This window comes from Hyaena hyaena, unplaced genomic scaffold (genome assembly GCF_003009895.1).
Source record: "Hyaena hyaena isolate Hyena2069 unplaced genomic scaffold, ASM300989v1 scaffold_686, whole genome shotgun sequence".
Lineage (NCBI taxonomy): Eukaryota > Metazoa > Chordata > Mammalia > Carnivora > Hyaenidae > Hyaena > Hyaena hyaena.
The window spans coordinates 522,504-542,819 of NW_024081319.1; the positions used below are offsets into that span (position 1 = coordinate 522,504).

At 44.6% G+C, this 20,316-nt stretch overlaps 1 protein-coding gene across 3 annotated transcripts in view; it reads left to right on the plus strand.

Annotated features, from left to right (window-relative positions):
- The window catches only part of GREM2 (gremlin 2, DAN family BMP antagonist), a 108,788-nt gene extending 89,313 nt beyond the window's left edge, over positions 1-19,475 (plus strand). For 2 of the 3 annotated variants that reach the window (XM_039217415.1, XM_039217416.1), the window contains exon 3: positions 18,869-19,475. In XM_039217415.1, coding sequence (XP_039073346.1) covers positions 18,869-19,376 — 508 coding nt within the window. In that variant the 3' untranslated portion in view covers positions 19,377-19,475. Of the gene's footprint in view, positions 1-15,437; positions 15,588-18,868 lie in introns of those variants that run through there. The other variant, XM_039217417.1, reaches the window with a different exon arrangement.
- The last annotated feature ends 841 nt before the right edge of the window (positions 19,476-20,316 follow it).

Here is a 20,316-nt window from a genome sequence, read left to right on the forward strand (position 1 = left end):
TCATGTTTAAGAGGGGGAATTGTTCAAACAATATAGTTGGTTTGAAACGCATCCAGGACCAATGCAAACACCAAGTGGGCTGCCCAGAAACCACACATTGTTTCCTTCAGACAAAAGATAATGATGCACTAATGAGTTTTACCCTTTATTGGCCTCCCTGGAACACAGCCTCAGGAAGAAAACCCACAAAACAAAATTGTTAGTCCCAAAATTTACAATATTATGCAATGACCCCTATCCCTTTTTCTTTAAGTGCTAGTACTTGTGTTGTTAAGTATTTGTGTTGTTTAACTCATAAATCCCAACCTCGTATAATTTCAGAAGTGCCCTCCCAGAGAGAGAAAGGAAATGAGTAAATGAGGAAAAATAATAAAAGCCTTGCTGATAGAGAGTACCTCCGAGGGACTTAAAGCACTTCTGAGATATTATCTTATACTAATGTCTTTTGACCTCATCAAAGGCGGGGAGTAGCAAAAATTAATATTTTAAATTATGCAGGGGGAAAGTGAGGCGAAAAGACACTGGACTAATAGGTTCATTTAATAAAAAGCATTTAATCAATAGTCAAAACTGTGAGTGAAGAAAAAGTTAAAATTCAGTTGATAGGGCTTGTGAGGGCATGATGTATGTTGAGGATTTACAGGATTCGGTGCATTCGTTGGTTGTTTCAGTGAAGAACGAGCTTAATGGCACCACTGCACACATACACCGAAATAACCCGTAACCCTTCCGTAACCTCACAACGCGCCTCCTCCCATTCCAGCTGCCATCTCCTTCCTATGTGCTCAGGCACAGCAAGTTCCAGAAAGAATTGTCCAGAGCTGCTGTTTCTACTTCCTCGTCTCTCATTCTCTCCTCATCTGTAGTTAATGCGTCTTCCTTTTAAAGCATCTCCACTGAAATAGCTCTTGTTCAGTTGACAGTGGCTTGTTAAAAGGCAGATTGTTGGACCCCAAAACATCCCATCTCCCCCCACAAGAGTTTCTGAGTCAGTAGATATGGGGGATGGAAGTGAGGGACAAGTTCTAGAACATCCCCGGGTGATACAGATGTTGCTCATTTTGATGATGAACCACATTTTAAGAAACTCTGATCAAAATGTATCTGTAATTAATTGTGAAAAGAGGGAAAGGGCCCTAATAAGAAGAAAATAGGAAATTTTATCCATAACTTCCAGAATTCTTCTATTAACCTATTATTGAGTTATCCAGAGAAATCATTTTAAAAATATTTTATATTTACATAGATGGATATTGCCCCCTTTGATGTCAAGTCTCCTCCTTTTACTTTTTATTCTTTTTGAGTCTTGAGTTTTGAGAAAGAACGTGAGCAGGGGAGGGACAGAGAGAGGGAGAGAGAATCTTAAGCAGGCTCCACTCAGAGCCTGAGTGGGACTCTCCCGTAGCTCTGGATCATGACCTCCGCTGAAATGGAGTCAGAAGCTGACAAAAACTGAGGACTGATGGATGTGGGGGGGAGGGGGGGATGGGCATGGAGGAGGACACTTGTGGGGATGAGCACTGAGTGTTATGTGGAAACTAATTTGACAATAAACTATTTGTAAAAAAAAAAGAAAGAAAGAAAGAAAGAAAGAAAAAAAAAAAAGAAGCTTAACTAAGCCACACACGCACCCCAGGACTCCTCCTTTTATTACTAGATGTTTATTGAACACACATGCAGACACTTCATACAGACACTCTGCTCACACGTTTCCTTTATTCTTCACCAGCAAATTCTTCTTCTCTATTTTTTTAAACAGAGCCTCCCCCAAATAATGTTTGCTTCTCACTGTTCTCCTACATGGGATCTTTAAAAATTTCTATTATATTTAGAAATCATTTGAAATTGTAAACTGAGAAGATAGTAAATCAATTAAAGGTCATTCCTTTGCTTCTGTTCAGCCCCTGTCAAGTCTGTTGGCTCTTTGGCTGGTCAGGAGTTCTGAACTGTTAGTTTCCACCCTCATTCTTATCAAGGCCTATAGCAGCTACCTCAATCATCTATCCCTGGAACAAGACATTTGATTTCCTAAATAAATACTCAAAACCATTAAATTTTGGAGTCCAGAGATTTCTATGTGATACTCCAAAATTCACATACACAGGTGTTTTATAGCAGTAATACTTCCAAAGTTGAAAATTGGGACACAACCAAATGGAAGAATAATTAAGTACACTGCACACATATGTGTTAGAAGATTATGTCGTCATATCGTCATTGAAACTTATTTGTATTTCTCTTCAGTGTTTTCTTAATTCTCCAAATTTTCTATAAGTATAAAACAGAATTTTTGCAGCCATATGAAAATATTATTTTGAAGACAAAAACATTAAGTGTTTAAAGAGAAAAGCAAAGTAACTTGGGTCATACATAGTGCTATTTTTTACCCAAGGCAGACATCTCTTTTTTATTTTTTTAAGTTTATTTATTTTGAGAGAGAGAGAGAGAGAGAGAAAGAGAGTGCATAGGAGAGGGAGAGAGAGAATCTGAAGCAGGCTCCATGCTCTCAGCGCAGAGCCTGATGTGGGGCTCGATCCCACGATCCATGAGATCATGACCTGAGCTGAAACCATGAGTTGGACGCTTAACCCACCGAGCCACCCAGGCCCCCCGACATCTCTTTTATAATGTCCCTTGAAGGACAATCATGGAACTTTTATTTACAAACGTTCTCAGAGATCAAGTATTTAATGTGCTACGAATCTATCCATGTACTTTTTTTTAAACAATGGTTGGTTTTTACTGATTTAGATTTTAACTATAAATGGAATCTTGTCGAAGAAATTGTTTTATTTTAATTTCCCTGCTGTTTTTTTAAAATTAAGACAAAATTCACATACCATAAAATTAACCCTTTTAAAGTGCACAAGTCAGTGACATTTTAGAACACTCAAAAAGTTGTGCAACCACAAGCTCAATCTAGTTTCAAAACGTTTTCATTACCCCAAAAAGAAATCTTGTGCCCATGAATTTCTAGTTCCCCATTCCTCATGTCACTTCCAGCCTTTGGAAACCCCCAATCTGTGATCTGTCTCTATGGATTTATATAATCTGGACACCATTTACTTTCTAAAGAGCTATAGTTGTTCTCTTTTAAAATAACATACATTCAGTAAGAACTCTTCGCTTTGGCCTACCTGCCCTGGAGCAGCCAGGAGCCATCTAAACACCGATGGCAGCTCTTAGGGATTACTCCCCCTTAACACCCACCACTGCCATCACCAGTGCCTCGACCATAGGTTTCCTTCATAGTAAATGTATAGGTTTCCTGATGTGGCCCTTTTTACCACAGTTGATGCCTGCCATGGATTCTCTTTAGCTTTTTAAGCTCCTACTCCATGCGTATTACCTGAAAGAGACCCAAACTTCATGGAGAAGTGGAAGAAGAGAAGGGCAGGCAGGTCATGAGAATCAAATGAGTTGGTTCCTCCGCAGGTCTCTGCGTGCATATGAAAGCCAACATCCACTACATCTGAGTTGCAGTGGCCGGTCCCTGGTTCAGACCCTCTTGCCTGAGCCCCACGCAGGGACCTCTCCCGACATTAAGATCCATGGAGCTGCAGAAGCCACAGCACACAGGCGTGAGAAGAAAGGCAGCCTAAGTGGAAACATACAGCACAATTACTTGCAAATCATCTCCCTCACATCTTCCTGTCACAAACCATTAAAGAAGTCCTGTACTCTAAACATGGGGAAATTGCTCACAGAAAGAAGAGATGTTAGCGCTAGATTTCAAGTAACTTTAACACTGATTGCTACATATCACTGGATTAGTCTCTGGTCCTTATTAATGAGGATATAATTAATGAAGTTTGTCCTGGGCAGTGGACCAGAGGCCAGATAATTATATTTTAGACAAATAACTTTGTGTTTTTCAAAATATAGGGTGCTTATTATAAACGCTATTTCTGAGATTCCAGCCCAAATCTTGAGAATCAGAACTCCTGCAATATGAGGTCCTGGAATCTGCATTTTTAGCAAGTTCCCAAGGGTGTCTCGTTTATAATGAAGTCTGAGGACCACTTATTAAAGAAAAAGAGTCCTATATTGAATCTGTATTGAATCCAAATAGTAGATATTGTTAATAGAACTTGCTCTATAGAAAAATGTACCAATACTTGTGTTTGGAAACAATATGCTAGAAAATATTCGATAAGCTTGACTTAAGGTATAACTGGCTCTATTTGATGTTAACAAGAAACATTCTCTAGAATTACTTCAAAAGTTCAGTAGAAGTTTTTTATTTACATTATTTATAATTAGGCTGATCCAAGGAGAGATCTAAACAGAGAGTTATAAAAAGCAGAATGGACACTAAACATATCATGAGCACATGTGCACTCAGTAAATATTTGCTGCCTGAATGGTACACTTAAAGTTACTTTATTTCCTAAATAAAAGGCAAAGGACTGATTCCTAATCTCTTAGGCTTTCTTTTTTCTCAAACATCAGTTGTTTTGTGGCTGTTTGAATACTAGCAATTGTGACATCTGTAATTTCTCTAAAATATTATCTATTTTTTTCATTTATTCAACAAATATTTGTTGGTCATTTTCCTTATGCAGGACCCATGCTAAGTCCCAGGGATATGGTAGCGCTCAAAACAGACTTGATAGACACTCTGATGGAGTTTTCCATTGAGGAGGACTAGTAGCTTAGTGTTTGGGGGAGAAGATTAATTATCTGAACCTCAAGGGAAACCTTAGGAAAAGTACCGGGAACCTCAGGCATCAGCCTGGCACTTGCCTCATTCTGTTCAACTTTTCAGGTGTTATTGCTTGGGTTACTGATGTAGTTCAGAAAGTAATTTCTGTCTTTCCCAGCTGGTCCTTTTACTTCACGCGGAGTACACTGTTACATACTTGGAAGGCTCCGTGAATGACTGCTCGCCAACAACATTTCAAAGTACAGAAATCAGAATCCATTACCCATTATCCCACTGCACATTTGCTCCCACCCTATCAAGTCTCTAAAACTCCTCCAGCCAAGAGTGATGAGCCATCAGCCCAGTGAATACTTTTCAATCTTCTCTCATCTGACTTCTTTTTTTTTTTAATATTTTTTATTTATTTCTAGGAGAGAGAGAGAGAGAGAGACAGCGTGAGCAAGGGAGGGTCAGAGAGAGAGGGAGATACAGATTCTGAAACAGGCTCCAGGTTCTGAGCTGGCAGTCAGCACAGAGCCCGACGCGGGGCTCGAACCCACGAACCGCGAGATCATGACCTAAGCGAAAGTCGGATGCTTAACCTACTAAGCCACCCAGGCGCCCTTCTCTCATCGGACTTCTAAAGCCTGGCTATCTCTGCCCTTCCTCTGCTTCCTTTGTAGGTTTTTTTTGTTTTGTTTTGTTTTGTTTTGTTTTGGAGAGTGAGAGCAATTCACACATTTTTAATCAGTGAATGCAGCTGGTAGGAAAGTATGCTCCATGCAGGTTGCATGGGCTGGAGGTGCTCAGGAAAGGGAAGGGTCAGTGGGGCTGGGCTAGTTGGGGCAGGGCTTCCAGCACAGGAAAGATGGAGCTGGTAGAGGGGAAGTATCCTGCCCCAAGATCCCAGCCCCTGCATGAGGATCACCTCCATGGGGTTGACTGTGATAGTGAGCGCAGAGTCGTCCCAATCCATCTCAGCCTCCTTGGCAGTCTCAGTCTCCTGGGTGAAGTGCTGGTGGGCTATCCAGACCCGGTACACACCCATGGCCATGACAAACACCAGCATGCACACGGAGATGATGACCACTGTGGAGATGCTTGGGACCACATTTCTCAGCTTTAGAATTCTGGGCCAGCTCCTTACCCTGTCTGGGCTTTCTTTTCTTCACCTGAACTTAGCTGGATGCTACTCGGGACTCAGGGTGGTGGACAGACTGCAGGAAGGGAGGCTGTACAATAAGGTGGCTGACGTGCTCCTTGTCTGAGATTCTGACCTCATGGACCTCACGCTGACCTCAAGGTTGAACTCATTGCTGGTATAACGTCCATTGAGTTCTGATTCAGTGTTTAGAAAAGCTTATATCCAGATTTCCAACTGCAGCCCACTTATCCTCTTGCTCTACTCCTGAGTGATTTTAATACTCTCACATAGTGCTATCACTTCCGACCGACCCCGTAAGGCCTATCTACCAGATAGCTCTCTTGTGTGGCGGAGTCTTCCCTGTCCCACCAGCCAGCTCTTCTCCTATTCTCTGTCACAGCAAAGGCACCCTTGACTCCATCTTCCTGTTGCCTGAGGCAGATACCTGGATTTCCCAATCTTCCTTCACCACGTGTCCCTTCAATCACTTCAACGTGCTAAGGTTCAAATATCTGAAATGTTTCCTTCTCTTCTAACCTCATTGCCCCTTAGTTCTGCCCCACATGGGTTCTTTCTTCGATTACGCCAACAGGTCACTAACTAGTCTCCTACTTCTGGAGTCAATGTGACTTTATCTTTATTTATCTCGTTTCTGGCATGAAATGGATGTCTTATTCATCTTTGTATCCCAGCTTCTAGGAAAGCGCAAAGAACATGTAAAATGAATGAACAAACCAGTTAATGCTTGTAGCATTAGTAAAAGTACTGCCTATTCTAGGTGTATAAGTGGTGTCGGGTTTGAGTATCCGTATTCATTTTAAATACGTTTTGACACTTTATTTATTTTATTTTATTTTTTTCACTTTTTCCATGACTCCATGTCCATTGGCATAAGTCTCTTGGTTGTCTCTGGTTATGTTTGTTTTCTTTAGTCAAAAGCCTTGAGTTTACCCTTTCATTGGTCTGAATTCAGCATCAGTTGTCAATAGGAGCTAACATGAAAAAGGCAAGTTGCATAAGATTTAACAGCAACTGAACCAGACCTCTTGTTTCAATGAAATTACTTAATGTGGGACGCTCCAGTCCTCTATGGACCCATTAGCCAACAGAGTGTTTTGAAAAAGCATCAGAACAGAGAGGCTGCAGAATTGAAGAGACTGAGTGCATGAGTAGATGAGAAACAAAGTCTGAGATCTTTCTTCGTAACAGTTACCTGGGGACTTGAGAGTTTTATGTATCACAGAATTTGAGGATGAATTATTCTTCTTGCCTGGTTGGTATCGTTAACACAGCTCTCATGCTTAGAAAGGTAATACAATAATATACTTAGCGGACTAGTCTATAAACATCTTTAGTTCTAAATCTATATGAGCTCTCACAGTCTTCGACATCTAAAATTTGCAGGAAATATTATCTAAAGAGTATTGCAACACTGATGTTTTAAAAATAGATGGTTACAAGACTCTCTTTAATATCTCCAGAGGAATCTAAAGACTATAATCGCTAAATACAATAGCTATATTTTATGCCCACTATTGCACATTTTAAAAGATACATGTAGAAACTCTTCCTGAAAGGAAATTTTACATCATTTTCCCCCTTGAATTCAAACTTCTTTCTAGTTCTTCCCAACGAATTTGTCCTATTATATTAGGTTTTAAGTTTAAAAGTCTTTTTTTTTTTCACATTGTCACGCTTTTTCTGTGACCAAAAGGTATATATGCAAATTTTAATTCTGTTGCTGTAAGCTTTAAGTATTTAAATATTTCCTGCTCGTTATTTATTCACTAGAGTATAGAATAGTATTTGATCAAAATGATAAGTCACAGATTTAGTAAACAATTATTAAATACAAAAAGGTAAATTTTAATTATTTACCTCTCTTAAAAATATACTCCATACATGGAGATTTGCTATTGTTATTCATGTTTTCATGAATAAATACTAATTACTGTCAGGAAGAGACAAGATTCAGCAGAAAATTTCTACCATGTAGTGTGCGTGTGTGTGTATGATTATATTATGTATATAACGTATACTAGAGAAACACATTCACAAGAAAAGGTTGTAATAGAAATGTGTTTTCTAATAACAATGTCTCAATTTCTTTTTTTTTAATGTTTATTTCTGAGAGAGAGAGAGAGAGAGAGAGAGAGAGAGAGCATGAGCGGGGGAGAGGCAGAGAGAGAGGGAGACACAGAATGTGAAACAGAGCCTCAGGCGGGGCTCAAACTCTCGAGATCATGATCTGAGCCAACGTCGACTGCCCAACCACCTAAGTCACCCAGGGGCCCCAACAATGTCTCAATTTCTTGAAACCTTTGGGACTTATTTCCATGTAAAACATCACATCATCAAAAAATTATTTTTGGTGATAGATCACCCAAAGATTTAGATCTTCCTTCCCGGTTGACTTAAAGCAAATTATTGGAAACAATCTGACATGGAAAAGGATTAATGAAAATGACTTTTACTTTTTAGTGAGAGCACCAATATTTGGAATTGTCTTTTCACTTTGTGCCCTAGAAACTTTCTTATACCCCAAGCAATACAGCACAGTAGAAGTCGGGTGGATGAAAGCTGGCCCTTCCTTTTATCAAGTGGGGGAAAGGATACTAACAGAGGCAGGAAGCCGCGGACCTGCCTACCCCATTGGGGACATCACCAGTGTAAAGACAGCTTCTAGAGAAGATCCCTGAGAAGAGAAGGAACAAATGGAGGTTGAGAATTTGAAAACTGCTTCCTCTGAAACCACCCTTGAACACATACCTCCTGGAAAGCCTTTCTGAAACCCCCAGGACTGTACCTCTGCCAGTGGGAAGATGAGAGATGACAAAGACATCAGGTCAGTGGCACAAAGAACAAAAAGAAGTGGACAACAGTTTGAAATAAAAGGAGGATAAGGACCCCCAAAAATATGACTACTGAATTGTAAGCAACGGTTTATTAGATGGTTAAAAAAAAGTATTCTACTTTTAAAAGTTATGTTGACTTCTGATTTTGATAGCTTAATATGCATTAAATCGTTATGATTAAAGGCTTGCATAGAAGCCTCATTACTACTGAAAAATTAACCCCATTTCAAGTTCTTCTTTATAGTTTTTGAAAACAGGGACATGTTGGGGCACCTGGGTGGCTCAATCAGTTAAACGTCTGACTTCGGCTCAGGTCATGATCTGTGGTTCATGAGTTCAAGCTCCGCATCAGGTTCTGTGCTGACAGCTCAGAGCCTGGAGCCTGTTTCAGACTCTGTGTCTCCCTCTCTCTCTGCCCCTCCCCCACTGTGTTCTGTCTCTGTCTCTCTAATTCTCAAAAAATGAATAAACATTTAAAAATTTTTTTAAAAATAGGGATACCTTGGTGGCTTGGCTGGTTGACCATCCAATTCTTGATTTTGGCTCAGGTCATGATCTCACAGATGGTGAGATCGAGCCCCACATCGAGCTCTAAGCTGACAGCTTAGAGCCTGCTTGGGATTCTCTCTCCCCTTCTGTCTCTCTTCTCCTCCCCTTTCTCTCTCTCTCTCAAAATAAATAAACCAAAAAAAATCAAAATAAATAAACCAAAAAAACATCAAAATAAAAGCATTCACATACATCTATACTAGTGTAGCTAAAACCTACATAATCATTCAACCTTTCATTCATTCATACATAAATAAGCATTTAAAACTATTCTGTAGACCCACCACAAGTCACTATAGAAACAAAGTTAAATATCTTATCTTCCAATAACGTACACTCCAGTGAGGGAAAGAGTGCAACAAATAGCCATACCGTGCCCTGTGGTTGTAATGAGGCAGGTATGACGATGGCAGAAATGAAGAACACAGGAAACACAGATGGTGTCACAAAGGAAGTGGCATTTGAATGAAACTTAAATGCCCAGTGGTGGTCAGAGAAACAAAAGAAATAACTGTGCACATGTTTGCAGGTGGAAAACAGCCTTGCATGTGGTAAGAGACAAAGTTTTGTATGTTGTGAGCATAAGGTCATATGGTGAAGGGATAATGTGGTCGGACTGGAGGGGACAAAGGTCACAGAAGTTGTGTCCACTGTGCCAAAGACTTTGAATTTGTACATGGCGGGAAATCTGGAAAGGGCTTAACTGAAAGGGATAGATGTATCTGCATGTTAGGATGTTCATTCTGATAGGAATGTGTATGTGAATGTCAAGCCGGGGAGGCCAGTGAGGAGACTGGTGTAATATTCGGGTGATGAGCACCCAGACCAAGGTAGTAACAGCAACGTTTAGCAGTGAGGCAAGAAAGACGATAAGATCTTATTAATGGATTTACCATGGGAGAAGATAACTTAGGATACTCTCCATACCCAAATAAAAGTGATTTAAATCCTGAAGAGTTTATTCACTGACAACATTAAAGTCCAGAGATAAGTAACTCTAAGATAGTTAACTCAATTGCATTCCAACATAATCAAGAATCCAGCAGCTTTCCATTTTGTGCTTCATATGGCAAAGGTTTGACTTCCGTCCCATGCTGCATCCTTATGGCAGCTGCGGTAGCTTCAGTCATCGGATCCTTGCATCCCCACCACGCAGACCAGAATGATCACTTCTTCTGGCCTGTCTCTCTTTATCAGGGAGTTAAACTCTTTGCCAGGAGGCTGTTTCTTATATCTTGTTAGTCATTGACTTGGATCTATCAACGCTGTACTCTGTGGTATGTGGAAGCACCCATGAAGAGCCTGGCTCCAGTACCTGAACAGCATTGTATTTACAGGTAGTAAGTCAACGGGAGAGCCTGCCCTACCTCTCATCTCCCTGGCCTGGCTGAAAGGATAAGTGGTGTGCTCTTCTCTGAGATAGTAGCTTTCAGAAAAGATACGTGAGAAAACAGGATGAGATTTGGAACACATCAAATCTGAGGTGCCGACAGGGCATCCAGAAGAATATTTGGTGGGGTCTGGGAATCATGAGCAGAGAGCAGCTGGTGGCCGAAGTCTTGGCGCAGATGAAATTCTTAGTAGGAATGTGAGGAAGGAGAAAACAAGGGTATGGAAAAATCCTTGGGGAACACTAACCCCTAAGAGGAAGCCGGAGAGAGAAAGATCAGTAAAACACATCAAAAGACTAAAGAGAAAGAATAAAACTCCTCTTGTCATGAACTCCAGAGGAAGTAAGCTGGGGGTACACAGTTATGGCAGGCTTTGGTACACGCTCTGTCCCTCTGCTATGCGTTGTCACACTACAAGTGAAAGAAAGTAGCTTGAAGTAGAGAATGAACAAGGTTGATGGGGGTGCTTGGCCAGCACACTTTTGATCTTGCTGAAAGCGTTTTAGACAGGCCACTCTGACTTTCATGTGTACACGGTCAGAAAATCGTTACCCTGCTGTCAAGGAAGTGGAAGCCTGTTGTTTCAGAAGCTCACCCTAAACACACAAGGCTGCCCTAGGAGAGCCTGAGGAGTGCAGAGTCACTGAAGTATGACGGATTCCTTGAGCCACAGCCTAAAAATCTTCATCTGAAAATGATGATGATAATAATAATGATGATGATGATGATGATGATGGTGATGATGATGGTGAAGGTTCTGCTTAATGGCTTCAGAGTACAAGGACCCTGGCTACAAAATCTTTAATGGACCACTCATAATTTCTTCCCTCCTTTCGAATAAAACTCATGGTCCTTTTTGTCCAGAGAGTTCTTCTGCTATGACTGGATCTCAGTGCCACATGCCTCATAACAGAAACATGGAAACGGGGGTGACAAGTGCCATTAACACCATTTTACGGAGGAGAACCCGGAGAAGCTTAGGAGTGAGTCACAGAAGGTCATGAGATGGGCAGCTCCAGGCCCAGAAGCCGTGTTCTCACTCCCATACCCCAGTGGCTCTGCTCTAGAGAAAAGCAACCCTGTGTGTATGAGCTTACAGCTTTCAGAGAGCTTTCCCATCCATTATTTTAGTTGAACGTAATGCTTTGCTGCCATCTTGCCTCAGTGTTACATGTCCCAGACTGAGCTCATCCCGACAATTTTTTTCAAAGATTAAGAACTCTGATTACAAATTCCTAAATGATACATTTGCTATCCAGAAGTCAAAGCAAGTAATGATAGTATCGTTTCTTCTTTGGTTGAAAACTTTTTTAAAAACATAATATAATTCTTCCAGATGAAATTAAACTTCTCCTGGAATAAAACGATAGTCAGTGTTCCATTCAGGCAATGTCACTTGGAAAACTAAATGAATCTATTTGGATTTCAAACTTCTGAGTCATGTGGGGTGCCCTGATCCTTCTGCTTTGAAAGCACAAGCCACTTCCTATACTTCTTGTGACAGTTTGGAAGATTTACAGTTAGTACTTATTTTTCCTTTTGTTAATATTTTAATTTCCCTCCCTTACTTAGAATAAGTTGCAATCCTGCCCTTTCAGTGGACGACTACAGTATTTATTTGAGCTTGGTGATCGACTCTCTTATAATCAGAGGAATGCAAATTCAAATACTAATAAGATGCCATTTCAAATTTTTCAGAGAGGTCAAAAGAAATAAACGGGGAACACCTGGTGTTAGCAAGCATGTGGAGGAGCAGGGACTCACATATTCCTTAGGGGAGAGAATACTGGTATAAGCACTTGGAAGGTAACTTAGCAAAACGTAGTCAGGCTCAAGGTGTGCATGTCCCGTAACCCAGGCTCTCCACTTCTTGGTCTCTCTTCTAGAAAAGCTCTAACAAGTGGGCAACTAACTACACACAAAACTGTTCAGTGCTGCACTGTGGGTCACAGTGACAAAACAGAAGCAACTTCACTGTCCCTCAGTAAGGTGAATTTATAAACTGTTTTTTAAGATTCAGCAGTGGAGATGAACAGACTCCTTCTAAAAACATCTACGTGTGTAAATCTCAAACACCTATTGTTGAATTTAAAAGTTGCTCAAAGACCATGGGGGAGGAGGAGGGGAAAATAGTTGGGGAGAGGGAGGAAGGCAAAGCATGAGAGACTCTTGAATGCTGAGAACAAACTGAGGGCTGATGGAGGTGGGGAAGAAGGGAAGGGGGGTGACGGGCATGGGGGAGGGCACTTGTGGGGATGAGCACTGGGTGTTATATGGAAGCCAACTTGACAATAAACTATTTAAGGAAAAAAAAGTTGCTCAAAAAAATAAAAAAGTTAAAGTAAAATAAAGTTGCTCAAGAGTGTAGTGATATATATATATATATATATACACAAAGGTCAAACATGTCATATATATAAATATATTTATATTTATTTGTCAAACGTGTGCACACAAACATGCCCTCATACACAAAGCATAACCCGTAAGCATGGAAAAGCATTAGTGGGAATGACATAACCAACTCTACGATGCTGCCCATTTCAATGAGTGTAGAAGGACAGCAGGGCAAAACTTTAGAATCACCTATATTGTTTTATTTCTTTAAAAATGGAAAGAGATAGCAAAATAAAGATGGGAAATATTAACATTGTTTTAATCCTGGTGGTGGGTAGATCGGGTTTATTATATGTTCTAGGTTGCCCTACGTTTGAATGTTCCATAGTTAAAATTTTTTAAACTCAGAGCTACTTTTCGAGCAAAAGAGCACAAAGGTAGAAAGAAAGCAATGACTGAATGGGGAGAGGAAGCATCTGGCACAGGATCTGGCAGTTTTCTGTGAACGGCCAGGTAGTAACTATCTTTACTTGGTTGGCCGCGCCATCTTTGTTCCCACTGCTCACTCTGTCTTTGTAACACAACAGCGGCTGTAAAGAAAATGTAGCTGCCCAGGCGTGGCTGTGTTCAACATGGCCTTGTTTACAAAAGCGACCTCAGGTTGGGGGGAGCCCTTGGGCCATAGTGTGCAGCGGATTACGGTTGCTGAAAGCAAGTGGCTTCAGCAGATGAGCGATCTAGGCTAGGAGGAGGAGGCCTGAGCCAAGCAACATTCCCCTCTAGCTGGAGACCTCGGGCTCTGCCTCCCAGCCCAAGAATCCATGTCACAGATGAAGTACCTTTCGTTGTCGAGGTGCTAATAGTACAACTCACACAGAGAATCTCTAAATTCTAACCCTGTTGGGGGTTTTGTTTGGAGCTTACTGTTTGACTTGGATTCCTGTTTTCACTTGGGCCATGCGTGGGAGCAACTTCACGTCAGGTACGTCTGCCGATATTCAGCCTTGGGTGCCTCCCTTCAACCTGCCAAGGATGGCCTAGAATTCTCAGGTCACAGGAAATGTTTGGGCCCTGTCCTCCCCACCACTCGTGCACAGCTCTGTACTGCCTTGACCTGACCTCTAAAACGAAACAAGGTCACTCTGGGAGTGAGTCACTCAGCCTAACTGAACCCTTGGCCTTTGGTCACTTGCAGACACCTTTTGGCAGGGAGCATTCAGCACTGCCGCAGCCTCTCCTAGAAATTAAGAAGCATTATTGCTCAAGCTCCTATTATTGAACCCCCGGACACTTCTAGGAAAGGCAGACAGAAGGGGCCAGGTATTCTTTAGCTGCTTAGATACTACCCTGGCCTGTGTAGCCCCAGTGCTGATAACCAACAAAGGCCAGGCCCTGGGCTGTTCCTTAAGAAGAAGGCACTTTTGCTAGCTCTCTCTCTCTCCACAACCTATTTTGACCAACCCACACTGCTTAGCATATCAGCACTTAGGGTCCAGTATCCCTTGCAAATTTATAATATTGTCAGGCCACAAGGATGGTTAATAAAACCAACAGGATTTATTTACGAGTTTCTTCTGAGACAAGCCAAACACAAGATGCGAGGGGAAGATGACGAAGGACGTTCCTGCTCTGGTACCACTGGTTATGGCAACATTCCTCAAAGGTTAATTGTATGTGAACCATTTCTCTGAGTCGCAAAGTGGTTCAAGACAAAGCAGGACTCTGGAGTGCTAAATTCAGGTCCTGGTGGGGCCACCGATGTGTGTGTGCAAGCGTGTATGAAATAGTGAACTGAAGAAGCGGCATGCATGTTTGCTCCCGAGGAACCCCACACACTTAAGGGCCACTGTATCATGTGCCAGGATCAAAACTCTTTAGTGTGCCCTTGAAGTGGAGGGGATATAGCCTAACAGTCACTGCAGCCAATACCTCTTGCCTACTCACCTGTCAGGACACTGAGATCCCAGATTCTTGGCAATCCTGTTGCTATATGTGAAGGAATAAAGATACGAGATGGAGGAAAGGAAAGAGAGGAGCTTGGGCTGACCCCAGTCACCTAGCTATCATCAGCCTCTTCATCTTTAACATGGGAGATTCGCTTTTCTTCTTCGGTTCTTGTGAGGCATGACTTCTAAGGCTGATTGCCAGATGCTTTGAAAATGTTTCAAAGCGTTCGAAGAGCGCATGTTGTTAATCATCACATCTAATACTGTGACTCTCAGGGCTTTTGCCCCAAATTGATCAGAACGTGTTTTAGTTCTGTTCTCCCTGACAACAGCGAGGACCTGGTGAGTGAAAGCATGCATTTTTTTAGCCTATCAGAGATGCATGGGGAGCTGTGCCTGGAACTCAGGCCGGAGGACCGGGCTGACTCTGTAAATCTTTCCTGGCTGGAACTTGCACACTTTTGGTTGTGTTTACCCAGAATGTTAATAATTTTGGAAATTATTAAAATGGAACCAACATACTTTCTTTTTAAGAGACTATTGAGATCACAAATCTTTCTGCAAATATAATAAGCTGTGTATGTTGAATGAGTCCAATACTCCATTGCTTGCCATGAGTCTGCTGGAAGCATGGTCATTTTCACACAACAACTCATGTGCAGAACTGAGGAGGCCATGAGGAAAGTCCGTTAAAAATTCGACCTCGAAATTTCAAAAAAGGTATTGCCCAAAATAGTTTTACCCAAAAAGGAAATCATTCCCCTTCTCCCCTCTCTGCTCTAACTGGTACTCCCCTTGCCTCTTGTCATTACATTTATCTAACTCTGCACCCTTGGCAGTGTCACTGCCTGGAAGGGATGAAATTAAAGCTGCCCACTCAGCTGTCCCTTCCCGGGCATCTCCTGCCCCCTCTCCAAGGAGGAGCTGATGCCCTTTCCTTGTGCCTCCACTATCCCCTGGGGGCCACGGGACCAATGGAAATCACCCAAAGCGGTTCTTGAAAATACAGATCTCAAACTCCGCCTCAACTCTACTGATTCAGAAGGTTTTGGGGTGGAGGTGAGGAATCTCCACTGTAAAGCATCCCAGCGATTCGGATGTTCTCCATTCCAGGACTAGTGCCATGGAAACCTGTACCTCTGAAACTAGCCCTGTCCCCTGCATGCCTTTCTCTAACTTCTGAGTTGCAAGCTCGTTGAAGGCAATAAAATGCATGGCATCCATGGTTCCTTCAACACATATTTATTGAGTTCCTATTACATGCTAGGCATTGTTCTGATTGCAAGACATGTAATAATGGATCAACAGGCGTTCTTTCCTTCTTGGACCTTAAATCGACTGGGAGGAGTCAGACAATGCAAAAATCAGTAAGATCATTCAAATCTATAAGATGCTCAGTACCACTTAGCAGGGAGGAAGGAGACAATGAATGCTAGGGTTTTGGTGAAGTTACCCATTGAGGGCCTCACTGGGGAGGTGATAATTGAGCAAAGACTTGAAGACTATAGGAGAAGGCCGTGCAGATATCTGGGAGAAAGGCTAACATAGGGCTCTACAGCAGAAAGACTCCACACATGTTCTATAAACAGAAAGGTGGGCAGTGTTGCTGGAGCGGAGTGAGCAAGGGGGACAGTATAGGTGACGAGGATGGCGAGGTAAGAATGGGGACAGCAGATCTTGTCAGGGCTCATCTGACACTGTAAGAACTTGAGCTTTGCCTTTGTGGGAGGTGCTGGAATTCACAAGGCTTATTACAGAGTTTATTCCAGAATAAATACTCAACAGAATTTGATGAATGAAGGAATTCTCTGGGAGATGACTTGCAAAAGCCTCTTGTGGCTTCTGCTTAGACTAATAATAATGACATAAAGAAATATTTTAGCATAGATGTTTTAACACAAATATTTTTAACAATGAGATAGTCGTACTCACCTGGAGCCAGGACTCAAATACTTCACATACTGGCCATGTGATCTGGATACATTGTGAAGCCTCTCAATGCCTCAGTTTCCTCATCTATAAAATGAGAGAAATAATAATACCTATTTCATAGAATTTTGATGATTAAATATGCTTATACATGAAAGGAAAATGTAAGAGCCATGCGGGTTTTCTTTAAATGTTTATTTATTTTTGAGGGAGAGGTAGAGAGAGCCCACGAGAGCAGGGGAGGGGTAGAGAGCAAAGAAGACAGAAGATCTGAAGAGATCTTCACCATCCTCTAGATGGTGAGGTTGACGAGGGTGAAGAAGGAACTACAGGCGTCAGGATGTAAGAATCATCTCTACTGAGAGGCACTGCTATCCCTTGAGGGTATTAATGTAAATATTACAATAGAGGGACACCTGGGTGGCTCAGTAGGTTAAGCGTCCGACTTGGGCTCAGGCCATGATCTCGCGGTTCGTGGGTTCGGGCTCTGCGTCGGGCTCTGTGCTGACAGCTCAGAGCCTGAAGCCTGTTTCGGATTCTGTGTCTCCCTCTCTCTCTGACCCTCCCCTGCTCACGCTGTCTCTCTCTCTTCTCTCTTTCTCTCTCAGAAATAAATAAAACATTAAAAAAATATATTACAATAGAAACTGTGAATTAAACTTCAGAGAAATCTATCTTTCAGTCAGGCTTGGTTTACTTTCTACAAGACACGGTTCAAAGGAAGTTTCTTTCTAGCTCCCATCCCTGCACACCTGTGTCACCAGGCCCTAATATGCAGACAGAAGATACAATCTATTCATGTAGGTTACCATTGCATTCTCTAAGGCAGTTGTAATACAGCCTGGGAAGCTTCTTAATTCACGACTGGGAAGTGTTTTCCACTACAAGGAACGAACCCATGACTCGCTTGAGTTAACGTGAGTATCTCCGTGCAGATGTTCAATGTAATTTTTTATCCACAGCAAATACCAGAGGTGTAAATATTACTTTTCCTAATCTGTAGCCACTCCTAAATTTAGTACTCTTTCTTTCTTTCTTTTTCTTTCTTTCTTTCTTTCTTTCTTTCTTTCTTTCTTTCTTTCTTTCTTTCTTTCTTTCTTTCTTTCATATTTGTTGATTTGTTTAAGATTTATTTATTTTGGGGAGAAGGCAAGCCAGGAGAGGGGCAGAAAGATGGGGACAGAGGATGCCAAGCAGGCTCTGCACCCACAGGCTGCCAGCAGTGAGCCGGAGCTGGGGCTCAAACTCACCTACCCTGAGATCAGGACCTGAGATTAAGTCAGAAGCCTAATCTACTGAGCCATCCAGGACACAGAATCCGAAAAGGGCTCCAGGCTCTGAGCTGTCTGCACAGAGCCCAATGGGGGTTTCCAACTCCCCAACCGTGAGTTCATGACCTGAGCTGAAGCCTGTGGCTTAACCGACTGAGCCCACCAGGCGCGCCCCCTAACCCCCCTCCCTCCGCCCGGTACTCATGGTTCAGAAGCTTGTGACCCACACCGATCTTGCCTTTACTTTTTGTTAATTTCCTTGATCACATCCATGTCTGACGGGTCCTTTCGGTGGCTCTGGAGGCAGATGCCTGGCTCGAAATCCTGGGACATTCTTAGCCGTGTGTGACGTTGGGCAAATGACTCCGTGTCCGTGGGCCTCAGTTTCCTGCATAATAAAGTAGGGATAATAAGGCCACCTGCAACCTACAGTTGTCACAGAGAATCAAATAAGGTAGCCGTGCAGTGCGCATAGGGCAGCCGTGCGCAAATACTACGTGAAACTGCGGTGAAAGGTATCAACTCTTATTGGCACCTCAGCCAGCCGGCTCGGGCTATTTTTGACCATCTTTGCTCTTGAATCCTGTAGTCGATCAGCACGTGCTTGTGCTCTAACTGTGCCATTGCTCTCCCCCCCCCACCCCCGCGCCCGCGGGGCCCTGTTTGGGAGGGCGCCTCGCCTTCTGCAAGCACTCTCCCCTCCGCGGCCCCAGACTGCAGCCCCTTCGAGGAACACCAGGGAGACCCGCGGACACCCGCCCCAGCCGCCCCACCCCCGCCCTGACTGTCGTCTCGTTGCAGGATGTTCTGGAAGCTCTCGCTGTGCCTGTGCCTGGCGGCGGTGCTGGTGAAGGCGGCGGAGGCCCGGAAGAACCGGCCGGCGGGCGCCATCCCCTCGCCCTACAAGGACGGCAGCAGCAACCACTCGGAGCGATGGCAGCACCAGATCAAGGAGGTGCTGGCGTCCAGCCAGGAGGCCCTGGTGGTCACCGAGCGCAAGTACCTCAAGAGTGACTGGTGCAAGACGCAGCCGCTGCGGCAGACGGTGAGCGAGGACGGCTGCCGCAGCCGCACGGTGCTCAACCGCTTCTGCTACGGCCAGTGCAACTCCTTCTACATCCCGCGCCACGTGCGCAAGGAGGAGGAGTCCTTCCAGTCGTGCGCCTTCTGCAAGCCGCAGCGCGTCGCCTCGGTGCTGGTGGAGCTGGAGTGCCCCGGGCTGGACCCGCCCTTCCGACTCAAAAAGATCCAGAAGGTGAAGCAGTGTCGCTGCATGTCCGTGAACCTCAGCGATTCGGACAAGCAGTGAGCACGGGCGGCGCGCCGTCGGCTGGGCCGCCGCCGCCTGCGTCCCCGGCCTCCGCGCCCCGCGGCCCGCTCCGCAGCCAGCACGTTTCCCGGGGCTGTCGGCGCCCGGCCACAGGCGCCCGGGTCACAGGCGCCCCGGCCACACCCGCCCCGGTCACAGGCGCCCCGGCCACAGGCGCTCGGGTCACAGGTGCCCCGGCCACACCCGCCCCGGTCACAGGGGCCCCGGTCACAGGCACCCCGGCCACACCCGCCCCGGTCACAGGGGCCCCGGCCACAGGCGCTCGGGTCACAGGCGCCCCGGCCACACCCGCCCCGGTCACTGGCGCCCCGGTCACAGGCACCCCGGCCACACCCGCCCCGGGTCACAGGCGCCCCAGGTCACAGGCGCCTCGGCCGCAGGCGCCGCGGCCGCAGGTGCCCCGGCCACACGCGCCCCCGCGCCCCGGCCACACGCGGAGCTCCGCCCGGGTGCCTTCCTGGCCGACCGCGGGCCCCCGCTGTGCGTCCCAACCAGGCTGCGTTGCAGGCCCCACGGACGCGGCTGGAAACCCACCACCCGGCGGCTGGCGGCCGGAGAGGGCCTTCCCGGGGCCGCCCCGCCAGCCCGGCATTGATGTTTCCACCGTGTGGAAGAGCGAGTCTTTCCTGGCCCTCACCCTACACTCCAGCTCCCCCTTCCCAGGACGTGAAGGACGCGGCCTCACGCCTCTCCCTCTCGCGCTGGGCCGGGGCCCTCCAGCCCAGAGGGTCCCGTGGGGAAGGGGGAGCTGCCCCTCGCGCTGCTGTGATGCGGATCTGGACGACGTCCATCCACAGGGAGGTTCTCCTAAACCCCGATTCCGAGAAGACGACTTGAGCCACTGGGATCATGAAATGGGCTTCCCGGGGGACCTTGCTCAGCAGGCCACACCCTCCCCTCTCCCCAGCCCTCGCCACCT